The sequence below is a fragment of the Leptonychotes weddellii genome, chromosome 10 (assembly GCF_054177405.1).
Source record: "Leptonychotes weddellii isolate Sample4059 chromosome 10, ASM5417740v2, whole genome shotgun sequence".
Taxonomy (NCBI): Eukaryota; Metazoa; Chordata; class Mammalia; order Carnivora; family Phocidae; genus Leptonychotes; species Leptonychotes weddellii.
Window position 1 is genome coordinate 27,592,261 of NC_138378.1, and position 13,119 is coordinate 27,605,379.

A 13,119-nucleotide genomic window follows, 5' to 3' on the forward strand; every position below is an offset into this window, starting at 1 on the left:
GGAACACAAGCAGGCAGAGTGAGAGAGGGAGAAGCAGGCTTCCCACGGAGCAGGGAGCCCAATGTGGGGCTCGATGCCAGGACCCTGGGATCATGACCTGAGCCAAAGGCAGACGCTTAACGACTGAGCCACCCAGGCGCCCGTAGAATCATTTAAATGTGAATTTTTAAGGCATTTTAAGGTGCAAGGTTTAAGATCCTTTAGAGTCTATTGTGATCCTTGGGGCCATTCAGAGTTGTCCTAGTTAGTTTAGGGTCATGTGGGATAATTTGGGGCTTAGGGTTTTAAGCATCATTTGAGAAACTATAGGGTGTTTAGGGTTACCTAAGATTTAGGGTTTCATTTTGTTGAGGTTCTTTGAAGACATTTTAGAAAGTAGAGTAGTTTTACTTCTTTTAGGATCCTTTTGAGGCATTTAGGGTTATGTAACGTCTAGCCTTGCTATACAAAAGTGTGGCCTGTGGATCAGCAGCACCCACATTCCCCGGGAGTGTGACAATAAGGCAAGGTCTCCAGCCAACCCCCCCCCCCCCGCCGATCTGCTGAAACCAAATCAACATTTTAATAAGACACCCCACCACCACCACCACCAAGAGTCTCTCTGTTCTAAGATGGTTTAAAGTCATTTGGGACCATTTCCAATCATTAGAGCTTTGGGGTTTTTAGATACCCTAGCTATGGAACCATTGAAATGACCGGGTTCTTCAAAGTCCTTGGAATGAGGGTCATTTTTTTCATTTAGGATATTTTATGCATTTAGAGTTAGAGTCATCTAGGGTTCAAAAATATTGAAGGTCCTTTAGAGACTTCTAAGGTTCAGATTTTTTTGGATTGCTTAGAGCTTTTTAAGGATGGTTTATATCATTTGGCATCATTTAAAGTGATTGAAGATCATTTCAGGGCTTAAAGTTATTAGTAATTTATTTAAAGTTTTCAGTAATTTATGCCTCTTCGGGCTCTTTAAGTGTTTGAAGTCTCTTCAGTGATTTATGGCCCATTAGATAGTCTCTGGGATGTCTAAAGTCATTTTAGCAGGGATCACAAGGGTTACGATTGTTAAGGAACTTGGGCCAAGACCTTAAGCCTGTTATTAGCGTTGGCGTTCTTGGCACCTTAAGGTCTTTGTGTTCAGGGTACATCTGGACACTGACTCGTGCATTCCACAGATATTAGCAAGGTGCCCACCCAGGGTCAGGCACTACTCTAGGTGTTGGGGTTACCCTCATAAGATTTGGGTTCTAGTGGAGGAGATTGAGACCTGAATCAAAAAGAAGCCAAGCATGTGATGAGCTGGAGAAGGAATGTTCCAGAAAGAGAGGGTGGTGAGTGCAAAAGCCCAAAAGCAGGCAAGGTCTTGGCACGTTTGAGGGACAGAAGGCCAGAGAGCGTGAAGCACAATGACTATCAAGGAGGGTGGAAACAAGGGGATCCCAGGATTAGGTGGGATGAGACCATTTAGGTCTAGATAGGCTGGATAAGATTTTGGCATTCTTTTAAAAGTTTGAGGTCATTTAGGGTCACTGAATATCATGTGGGTTCTTTAGGTTTGGAGTTGGTTCCTTCAAGGTTTAGGGCCCTCTAGGGGCTCTAGGAGCCATTAAGGATCATTTAGGCCATTAGGTCATTTTATGGTCCCTTAGGATCTTTGTTGTATAGGATTTTTGAGATTTCCTTTAGGATCACTTAGGGTTGATTAATAGCATTTAAGAATATTAGAGTGATTTAGGATAATTTAATTGCTTGTCATGTGTAAATGTTTCACATGGAGTCATGTTTAATTGTTTAGGATTGTTTGGATTCATTTGGAAGCTTTTAGGATTGTTTGAAGTGGTTCTCAAATTCAGTGCACACAGGGATGAGAGGGGGAAGTGGGGAGGAGGAGGAACAATATTAGAAATCTCGCTGCCAGGGCCACACTGGACAAAAACTAAATCAGAATCCTTAAATCACTCCCCAGATGATTGCAATGTCCAGCCAAGCTGAGAGCCAGCACTTTATACTGGTTTCGGACAGAGCTCCTTACGGGGACCAGCAGCAGCAGCACCATGGGAGAACTTGTCAGAGATGCAAATTCTCCGCCCCACCACCATCTGCTGAATTAGGAACTCTGGGGTGGAGCCCAGCAATCTGTTTTAAGAAGTTCCCCAGGAGATTCTGATTTTAAAGTTCAAAACTGCTGGCATGGAGTGTACAAGAATCTTCAGGATCCTTGACATTTTTTTAGGGTGGGGAAGTCTAAGGGCATTTTAGGATCATTTGATATCATTTGGGTTAGTTTAGGGCTCTTTACTGTTGCCTTAGTGTGTGTATCTTTGTAGGGTACGGGTGAACACCTGAGGCAATTATTTTTAAATTAGGTTTATTTGATAATTCCCTGAATCCAAAAGTAATCTTCATTGCCACCATCCCTGGACCTCTCCTCCCCTATAGCCCTTGGAGAAGGTAAGCCCCCACTCTGTGGGGATGTAGGTCCTGAGCTCCTGGATCAGACCTCCTGACGCGCAAGGTAAGACAGAGGAACAGGGACTGTCCCGTGTGCCAGGGTCGGGTGAAGCATACATTTTCCAGAATCCACCATACGAGGCCTTGGTTAGCCTCGTATCGGGCCCTGCTTCTGGTACCCAGTTCTTAATAAAGAGAACTTCAGAATGTCAGAAATGAAAGTACAACAGTCTGACAGCATATTCTGGATGACCTCAGGTTTCCAGAATTTATAATGGGGTTTTTTTCCTCCTTTTGAAAGCTGTTGCTTTTCTAATTCCTGAAAGAAGCATTGAGAGTACGATTAGGAAGTGGGTTTCGTGTCCAGGGTGACTGAGACGAAACACAAGGAATTCCCCAGTTTCTCACACAGAGATTCCATCCCTCCGGCTCCTACTGGTTTTCTCACAGGCCCTTGAACTATGGATGTGAGCCTTCCTTTCTGGCATGTGTGTGTCTGTCTGTCTGTCTCTCCGTGCGTTGTTACATTAGTGTGCATGCATGCGATGTACATTACATGCACACACACAGGGATTGCATTTCAATTGCATGATGGGCCTCCTAGGACAACAAGGACTTAGAAATCTTGCACTTGGAGAAAACTGCCCCTAGCAGAAGGATGAGAGCTTAGCTGGCTTTCATGTTCTGGCCACTGTTTGTGTTTTGTGTGTGTTTTTTGTACATGTATGTGCTTTTTTGGACCTACTAGCAGGAAAATTTAACCTAAAAGCCAGTGTAATAGAAACATAAAGAAAACATAATCTTACCCCTCCAAGGTAACTTTTTTCATTGGCTTTAAATAGAAGCCTGTCATCCTATTGAACATGCTATTTTATTCATTGTATATAATTATATCTTCCATGTTTCTACAAAAGCTTCATAATTTTACCTTTAATGGCTGAATAAGATTCATGTTTATGGTTTTATTTTATCTGCAGCATTATCACAGAAAGAAGGAAGAAAGGAAGAAAAGGTCCTACTTGGCTTTTTTTTTTTTTTTAATTGAGGTATATTACTTGGCTTTTTATTGGGATTATTTAGATCAATTTAGGGAGAGCTGCAGTCTTTCCAATCCATAAATGGGGTATACCTTTTCATTTTTAAATTTTATTTTCTAATCTCTTATTGCTGATACATAGAAAGAAAATAAACTTGTATATATTCACATCATTTTGGCAACCTTGCAAAATTCATTTGGTACTTCTAAATAATTTCTAGATTATTATGACTATTTTAAATTCAGCTTTCCTTTGTTGGTTTCTTTTAATGGGTCATGGACGTTATGATTTGTTCTTTTCGCTTAGATAACTGAAGAGCTTTTGGGCAAACTACTCAAATGTATTTTTGTGGCTTGTGTTATAGACAATATTTGGCTAAGGAAATTTAACAATTTAAGTTGAACAATATGTCACATTTCTGTAAATATGTGCCTTACCTTCAGAATCTTCCCTTGGGATCATTTTGGACTCAAGGGTTTTCATAGCCCCAGACATTCAATATTTGCTATGCATGGAAGTTCTCGTCAGCAGTTTGTTCCCGAAATTATACCCCAGACATCTCTGAGACATAATTACTTTACACTAGCAAGACATACCCACACTGTCCTGCGCCTTCTGCCCCAGTCTTTGGCACCAGCTACCCCCCTGGGAGCCCAGATTTCTCTCCATGGAGGATATTGTAAGAGACCCAAAATCTGGGTGCTGCCCACCCCTTAGATGGCTCTGCAGCTGTGGGCAGAGTGACATTCAAGCACGAATTAATGCTAATGTGTCCAGTTCAAAAACTCCTTTAGGAAAAAAGGATCTCACTGTAACACAAGAACGTTTAAATCAGTGTTACCAAAATATTGATATGAAAATATCCACATTGCGGCGCCGGGTTACTCAATCGGTTAGGCGTCCCACTCTTGATTTCAGCTCAGGGCATGATCTCAGGGTCCTGAGATTGAACTGCCCCCCCCCAGTCTGCGCTCAGCAGGGAGTCTGCTGGGGATTCACCCTCTTCCTCTGCCCCTCCCCTGCTCCCCCTGCACTCTCTCTTTAAAAATAAATAAATAAATAAATCTTTAAAAATAAAGTATCCATATTATATTTTGCCTTTCACCAAAACATGTGTTTAGATTTCAGTTCTATCATAAAATTTAAATTTAAGATCCAACTTACTGTTTCATCTTGAAAATCTCACACTTTATAATTACGGTGAGCTGTTTTTCCAGCCAATGTGCAGAGTGACCATATTAATCAACCACACTGGGATATTTTGAGAGAAATAGGGGCTGCTTTTGATAATTACAATGGAATGACAGGTATAAACTGAAACTCTCCTGAGCAAACCAGAACATACAGTCCCTACCAATGCGCCCATGGTTTTAAAGCTTCTAAATTTAACTGAAGTATATATTTAAATCATAAGTAATCATTTTTTTTTTAAGTAGGCTTCATGCCCGGCGTGGAGCCCAACGTGGGGCTCAAATTCACAACCCTGAGATCAAGACCTGAGCTGAGATCAAGAGTTAGATGCTTAACCAACTGAGCCACCCAGCCGCCCCTTAAATCATAAGTAATCATTTTTATTTTGCATAGTTTTAAAATGAAAAGAGCAATGTCGATTTTACCCAAGTTCAATTTTCTAAGCAAAACCTATTCAAATGTATTCAAAACTTCACAGCTCAGTCTTGTGCTCACAGCAAACTCCATTCAGTACTAGCTTCATTACCTAAAATAGACAAAACCAGATTATTTCATAAAATCTGTTTCCATAAAGAAAGCCAAGAACTGCTGGCTCCTTGGGGAGAAGGTTATTAGTATTTGCTGGATAATTTTCAGCACTCTAACTTCTGTAAGGCTTACTGCCTGATTTGGGGTGTTGGTGGGACCCCAGACAGACTGTTTGTCTTTTGTCTTTGTCACCTACATGCACCGTCTGAACAGTACAAAAACCTCACTGCCTTGGAAGTGTTTTTTTTTTTTATTCTTATGTTAATCCCCATACATTACATCATTAGTTCTAGATGAAGTGTTCCATGATTCATTGTTTGTGCACAACACCCAGCGCTCCATGCAGAACGTGCCCTCCTCAATACCCACCACCAGGCCAACCCATCCTCCCACCCCTTGGAAGTGTTTTTAACTGTCTGTTCATCTGTTGCACTCAGCTTAGTTAATTCAGCAACTAAAAAGCTACTGCTAGAAGTGAAAACTCTAAATATAAAAAATCAAAACAACACTTAAGGGGAGCATTGATTCATCCAAATCTTTTTCTCTCTTTTTTGAATTTTTTACAAGATTTTATTTATTTTAGAGAGAGAGAGAGCATGAATGGGGGGAGGGGCAGAGGGAGAGCGGGAGAGAGAATCCCAAGCAGACTCCCCGCTGAGCATGGAGCCCAGTGTGGGGCTCAACATGGGGGTTGTTGATCCCAGGACACTGAGATCATGACTGGACCTGAAATCAAGAGTTGGATGCTTAACCCACTGAGCCACCCAGGCATCCCTCTCTCTCTCTTTTAAAAGAAACATATAAGGGCGCCTGGGTGGCTCAGTCGGTTAAGCATCTGCCTTCAGCTCAGGTCATGATCTCGGGATCCTGGGATCAAGCCCCATGTCGGGCTCCCTGCTCAGCGGGGGGCCTGCTTCTCCCTCTCCCTCTGCCCCTCACCCCCCCGCTCATGCTCTCGCTGCCTCTCTCTGTCTCTCTTAAATGAATTAAAAAAAAAAAAAACTTTAAAAAAATTTAAAAAAAATAAAAGAAACATATAAGTATCATCCGGGGGCATTGATAACAATCTTACCTCAGTTGTTAGCTTTTTTAGAGGCCAAATTATGTTGGTCACTATTTATGCTCTTAGGAAGATAATTATCAATCACATATTCAAATGTTGTGAACCAACCATATAACCCCTCTGTGTTAGAGTTCTCCAGAAAAACGGAACCAACAGAACATGTATACATAGAGATTTATTTTAAGGAATTGGCTCATGCAATTGGGGAGTAGCAAGTCCCAAATCTGCAGGATGGGCTGGCAGTCTGGAGACCCAGGGAAGAAGGAGCCAGTGTTGCGGCTCAAATCCAAAGGCAATCTGGAGGCAGAATTCTCTCTCCCTCAGGGGAGGTACTATTTTTGTTTTAAGGCTTTCAACTGATTGGATGAGGCCCACCCACATTATGGAAGGCAATCTGCTTTATTCAAAGTCTACTGATGTAAATGTTAATCTCATCTAAAAAAACACCTTCAGAACTGACTTCTAGACTAGTGTTTGGCCAAATATCTGGGCACCATGGCCTAGCCAAGTTGACACAGAATCAACCATCACATTGGCCCCACACCATAGGGTGGTACTTGGGCCCTCATCTGGGGTCTTACATTTGGCAACCCCCAGGGAGCTGTCTCCAACAGAGGCAAGCCCAGGTCTCCATACCCCTACAGGGTGGCTTGGCCATTTTAGAGATGGGGAAACCAAGTCCTAGCAAAAAGTTCCACGAATTGGCCCCAGGATCAAAACAGGCCTGGGGTAGAGTCAGGACAAAATCCAACCTCATCAAATGGTAGTTCCCAGCTCTTTCCACTGCAACTTTTGGCTCCAGCGGGACCTGAACTCGAGACTCCTAGGGGACGTTCTCATTTCACTTCCTATTTGGAATATTAAAGCCAAGCCTGAGCGCATTCAAACCATAAACTATTAGGGAAGAAAATCACCTTATTTCCTGGATGCGCCTTCGCATTCCCATCCCTGGCCCTCCCATGAGGCAGGGCTCCCCGCCCAGCGCACCACACACAGACCCATCCACAGAAGGACTTCTCTTTGAAAAGTGCTTTATTTCAACACGATCTAAGTTGGGTGCATTAAAACTTATCAAAATGTTACAGACATTTATGGCTCCCTCCTGAGGCCTTGTCAAATTATGTTATGATACCTAGATGTGTCCGTTTACAAGTTCAGAACCAAACATTGAACCAGGTCATGTACCATTGTTGAAGGCAAGTTATGATGAATGAAAGAATACTTCACAAAGCTAACACAAGGGGGGAAACCCTGAAGAAACACTAGCAGTAACACACCAGAAGTCATCAGCCTGGGAAGCAGGGAAGGCTCCAAGGGCAAACTGAGGCTTTCCCTTCCCAGCTTGTCCACATCTTGTGCTTGGTTCAAACACAGGGGGCACTGTAACCTCCCGTGGCAGGGTAAACGCTTTCAGTTCTGCCTGAAAGAAGGGGGTGCCACGTTCATCTGTATCTCTGCCTCTCTCTGGGAGATCATTTCTCATCTCACCTGACTCAAGCAAGACTTTGTGTCAAACAACTTAAGTAGCAACTCAAAAATGTGTGCTGCGGCCTCAAGGATGCTGGCGACCTCTCCTGCTTGCTATCTCAGCCCCCACATCATGGTTTGGCCCCGAGACCCTGAAATTCCCTCGCTCATAGAAAATTTCTCTCTTGGCAATATATCTATGACACCATATTCTCCATGCTATGGAGCTTGGCGGGTTTTTTTGGTGGTGGGGGAGGGAGAGAGCTTTTCTTAAGAGAGTTTCTAGCCCTACTGGGACCCATCGCTCCTCTTTGCTCCTGACACTCCGAAATAACCACCCAACCCTGCACAAAAGAATTTGTGCCAAGATGTTTTGCATCAGAGAACAGATTTGTGTGTCATTTTATTTCAAAGTCTTTCTTTTTTTTTTAAAGATTTTTTTTTTATTTATTTATTTGAGAGAGAGAATGAGACAGAGAGCATGAGAGAGGAGAGGGTCAGAGGGAGAAGCAGACTCCCCGCCGAGCAGGGAGCCCGATGCGGGACTCGATCCCGGGACTCCAGGATCATGACCTGAGCCGAAGGCAGTCGCTTAACCAACTGAGCCATCCAGGCGCCCTTATTTCAAAGTCTTATCTACAATGGTGTTAAAATGCCTTTATCTGTCTGCAGGAGAGAGTATTGTTTTCTTTCTGGTAGGGAGGAGGGAAGGGTGCAAATATTTCTCCTTGAAATCTCAGACCAAAACCTCAGCTTTTGGTCCCGGCGTTTTTCTTGCAGGTGGATGGCTAATCTGAGCTCCTCCCTTACTCAACCTCACTTAGAATTCAAGTCCATCAGCCTGGAGCCCAGTGCACACATTCCTCACCAGCCCGCACAGGCAAGCCTGCTGTTTGTGCTTCTCAGTCCCTCCCCAAGATACCGCCCCCCCATTTAACTCATCACCGGCCCACTCATGTGATCACTGAAAATGTGACCTTGTGCTTAATTCCACCATCACCTGGGGGAACGGACCCCCTTCCCAGCCAGATGGACTCAGGCTTTTCCTTCATTTGATCACCTTGTAACACAAGCCCCTAGAAAAAGAAAGCCAGATGTGGCTATCCTGCTTTTTACAAGTTAGGAAAAAAACCTATAAATTGGCCTTTTGTTCTTCACATGATTTCAGGTTCATTGCACGCAATTACATAAACCCACACAAATCAGTAGAGGAATTCAAAGCTGCAAAGCCATGTGATACCAGTGAGAAAATCCGGCTCCACACTTCGGAGAAGTGTCTCTGTTTCAGGCACTGCTATTTCAAAGGACCTTTCCAAAATTCCTGATTGGGCTACTAGGATGTGAGAAACGATCTCTAAACAGGGTGGGCCAAAATGGAAAATACGGTCCGTGGTAAGTGGAATGTATCCTGTAAGATGCAATTTCCCCTGACTTCTACTCTGACCTCCCCGCCCCTCAACAATCTTTAAGAAGCCAGGTCTACCTTAGTATCACTTTCTCAGAAAGGAAGCTGGCAAACCTAACGTTTTGCAACATTTCCATATTTAAACTATCGTAGTGCTAGTGCAAATCAAAGAGAACTTTTATAAACGAGAAATAGCTGTCCAACAAAAGTTAGTAGTTAGTAATTTGCTCTGTGGAAATTTTTCTGCCTAGCCCACCAAGGGGAATTGCTGGGGTCAACACAGGCTTTGAACATTCAAAATAAAAGTAACTGGAAGAGAAGTTTCTTAAGTCATCTTCTCAAATGCAAAACTCAGGAAGTGTGTTTGCATTCACAAACCCGCTCTTTCCCATCTGTAACAAAGGAAGCCTCTCCCCCTGCCCCCGGCTTTTCTGTGCATTTTGCAGCGGCCCACCGAGGTGTATGATTGAGACTAAAGCCTCCGGATTTCCAGTCCATGCCCCATAGGGCTGGTGGCACTGTCCCCGAAGAGGAGGTCGCCTTGCTAAGAGACCCCCGGCAAAATGCCAGGTGGCAGCACGCCATCTTTGTGAAAGTCAACAATAAGACCACAGCTGTGAGCCCTCTAAAGAGGCCACGGAAGCCACAGAGGGGAACAGGAGGCAGGAGGGGGCAGGAGGGGGCAGGAACGGCTCCGCTGCAAACATCCATCTTCCTTGCGGACACCGGCCAGTGGCCCTCCTTCCACCAACTGCCCGGCTCCCCAAACCTTTCTTGGAGAGGAGGTAAAGAGATGGGGAGACCCTCCCTCAACAAGGCTGAGACACCTGCTGTTAGGAGCTCCAGGCCCTGCTTGGTTGATCTCCAGAGCCAGGCACCCTGCTCCAAGCATCTGTCCTTCTTCAAACTGTATCAGCCGCACTGGTGCCCAGCTACCCAGCGGTCTTCCTGACAGAGCCACAGGGGACAGACTGTCCCATCCTTTCCCCCCATTGGGGTCTGTTCTAAAGATCACCCAGGTGGCTGCTCAGAGAAGCTGAAAGAGAAGCTCCACCCTCCCTATGCACCTTCACAGGGAAGCCTAAAGAGCTTCCCTGAGCCCCACACTCAGTCAGCAGAAGGGTCCTCCTCATACTTGGAGCCCATCTCCATGCATAAGGGAAGGGCAACTTGAAAGAATCCTGTGGTTGGAAAGGAGAAAGCCTTGACCTCAAACACATGGCCTCAGCACCAAGTGCAGGAGAGGCCTTGATGATGGGAAATGGGCTGGCCTCCCAGGCATCTGTCACTTCTGCAAGGAGCTTCTACGGTTCTCTAAAGAGGGAAACTCTGGCCACCACCCCAGGACAAGGTCAGGCCCGGGCCACACTAGCCAGTCGGCCATGTATAAACCCATGAGACCCTTCCTTCAACTCAAGGAGGCACCAAAGAGTTGGGGTTGGCTTCCATGGCATGGGGTTGGCATGCTGAGTGAAACATCAGGCTCCTCTCCTGTCTCCTAGACATGGCCATGGAGGTGAGGACAGAGGCAGAATCCACATAGATCATCACATACGTCTTTGTTATTTTAAACAATCAGAGTTTCCAGTGTAAAAACTTGTGGGCTTATTGCATCTACCCCACAGATGGTTTATCTTTCTCTTTCCATCTGACCTTCCCCAAGGGCATGGGGCTGCTAGTTTGTTAATTTCCAATGCCCAGTCCTTCTAGATGTACAGGGAGAATCTCCACCAATATATAAATACCCCAAATGGAGAGCTTGCGGAGTCCCCTTCCCTTCCAAACGTGTGGCTGCTCCCTGGCCCTTGAGGGAAGACATCAACTTCAACCCCTCAGATTGGCGACTCCCCTGATGTTCCTGCCCTCGAGCAGCGCACCTGCAAGCCCCATGGTGCTGGTGCTGGTGGCTCGGAATTCAGTTCCATGTGAATATCAGGTAGGCACGTGGATACGTACCATGTGAGCACACACGCTTACATGTGCATGCATGTGCTTATGTGCGTGCACACACACACATTTTGGGTCCTCATAACAAAATTCAAAAGTCCTTGTGAGTAAAAGAAAGGAGTGGAGCATGGGGATCCAGGGATGGGGAGTTGTCTGCGGCCTTCTCCATTCTGCTCTGGGCAATAGATGGTGGCTCTCGGCGGGAGCTGGAGAGGTCTGTATGTACACGTTTCCATGGAAGGAAGGTGCCCAGCTTCCTGTGCGTCTTCTCGTGTCAGCGGCGGCCCCTGTGGTGTCTGGATCCCCTCCCTCATGTGGCTCAGATTGTTGCTGGGGTCTCGGCCATCTCCTCCAGCCTCTGCCGGATCATTAGCCGGAGCACTGTGTACCTGAGGACAGGAAGAGCTATGATGGGCCGCAGAAAACAACATATGCCGGGGCGCCTGGGTGGCTCAGTTGGTTAAGCGACTGCCTTCCGCTCAGGTCACGATCCTGGAGTCCCGGGATCGAGTCCCGCATCGGGCTCCCTGCTCAGCGAGGAGCCTGCTTCTCCCTCTGACCCTCCCCCTCTCATGCTATCATTCTCTCTCAATAAATAAATAAAAATCTTTAAATAAAAAAAAAAAAAAAAAAAAAAAGAAAACAACATATGCCTCCTCTTGATCTTCCCCCACCGCCCGGGTCCCAGGGGCCACCTGTCGGTGCCTTTGTTTCTATCACTGGCCCAGCCGTCAGCCACCCTGTGGCCTGTGTTCATTTCCACACCCGGATGAGAGGAACTGAGCAGACCCAATCCAAACTAGACGATTTGACGACCGTTAGAAACTCTGGCCAAAGAAGGACCGGAGGGCGAAACAGACAGCACCACCAGGAAGGACTGCATGAACCAAGCGCTTACTGTGCCCAAGGCACCACGACACAGTAGCGCGGGATCCTCACCGGGGCTGGACCATCTGAAATTGCCGTTCTTTGACCATCGTGAGGAGCCTACAAAAACGGCAGCTTCATATGGTTCGAGCTAATATCAGTCCCCGCATGTTGCAGAACAGACCAGAGCAACTCCCAAGCGTGGGGGTGCATGGCTTGACGAGGGCCGGTCTCCACCCCTTCCCTGAACTGAGCCAGCGCAGAAGCTGCAGTGCGAACCTCTGTGCGGGGCTCAGGGGGCCACTCCTGATGGCCAGGGCTTTGCACCGCCCGGCACAAGCTCTCTTTAAAGTTTGGCGCATTTCAAGTGTTCAGTAAATGTCAACTGCTTTCATACTAGCGATCATCATTGCCAAAGCAAATGGAGCATCGGTGCTATTCCCCAGGGGCAGAAATCAATCAATCGTTCAGCTGTGTCCAAGCAAAGCAGTCCACTTTATGACTAAACACGGCAAAAAAAAAAAAAATCATAAAATTCTCCCTAACGAAATAGGGTGAAATAGATGAAGGGAATTAGGAGGTACAAACTTCCAGTTAGAAAATAAAAAGTCACAGGGATGAAAAGTGGAGCGTCGGGAATACAGTCAGTAAACTGTAATAACATTGGATGGTGACAGATGGGGACTACGCTTATCATGGTGAGCACTGAATAATGTATAGAATTGTTGGATCGCTATGCCAGACGCCTGAAACAAGTATAACACTGTATGTCAGCTACACTTCAATCATAAATTAAAAAAAAAAAATCCTCGCCAGAGAGAGGCTTTACTGACGTTTCAAGCCAACTGTAATTTCCAGAAGAGAAATGTTAAAGAAGGGAGAAGGGTAGGAGGAAAGGATTTCAGAGGTAGGTTGCTTAGACTACTTTCCACTGCTAAGACAGCCTTCCTGAAATCCCCGGAACATTTTGATGTCCCACATCAAAATGAGAAGCTGACACAGGAAACAAAGAGACCAACACACTTAAGCTTCGTGTCCCCATCCACATTTGTCACGGGAAGCCCCCGGAAGAAGGTCCACGGCACCCAGGCCCACACAGCCGCTCAGCATAGTCCCTGGGAGACACCCGAACAGAGAGACGGCTCCCTGAGGCCCCGGGAGAAGCCCAACCA

General features: G+C 45.8%; 1 protein-coding gene across 6 annotated transcripts in view; it reads right to left on the bottom strand.

Annotated features, from left to right (window-relative positions):
- Positions 1-7,275: 7,275 nt before the first annotated feature.
- RASSF2 (Ras association domain family member 2) overlaps positions 7,276-13,119 on the bottom strand; it is a 40,150-nt gene continuing 34,306 nt past the window's right edge. For all 6 annotated transcript variants that reach the window (XM_081833183.1, XM_081833187.1, XM_081833185.1 and 3 more), the window contains one exon: positions 7,276-11,469. In XM_081833183.1, coding sequence (XP_081689309.1) covers positions 11,400-11,469 — 70 coding nt within the window. In that variant the 3' untranslated portion in view covers positions 7,276-11,399. The remainder of the gene's footprint in view (positions 11,470-13,119) is intronic.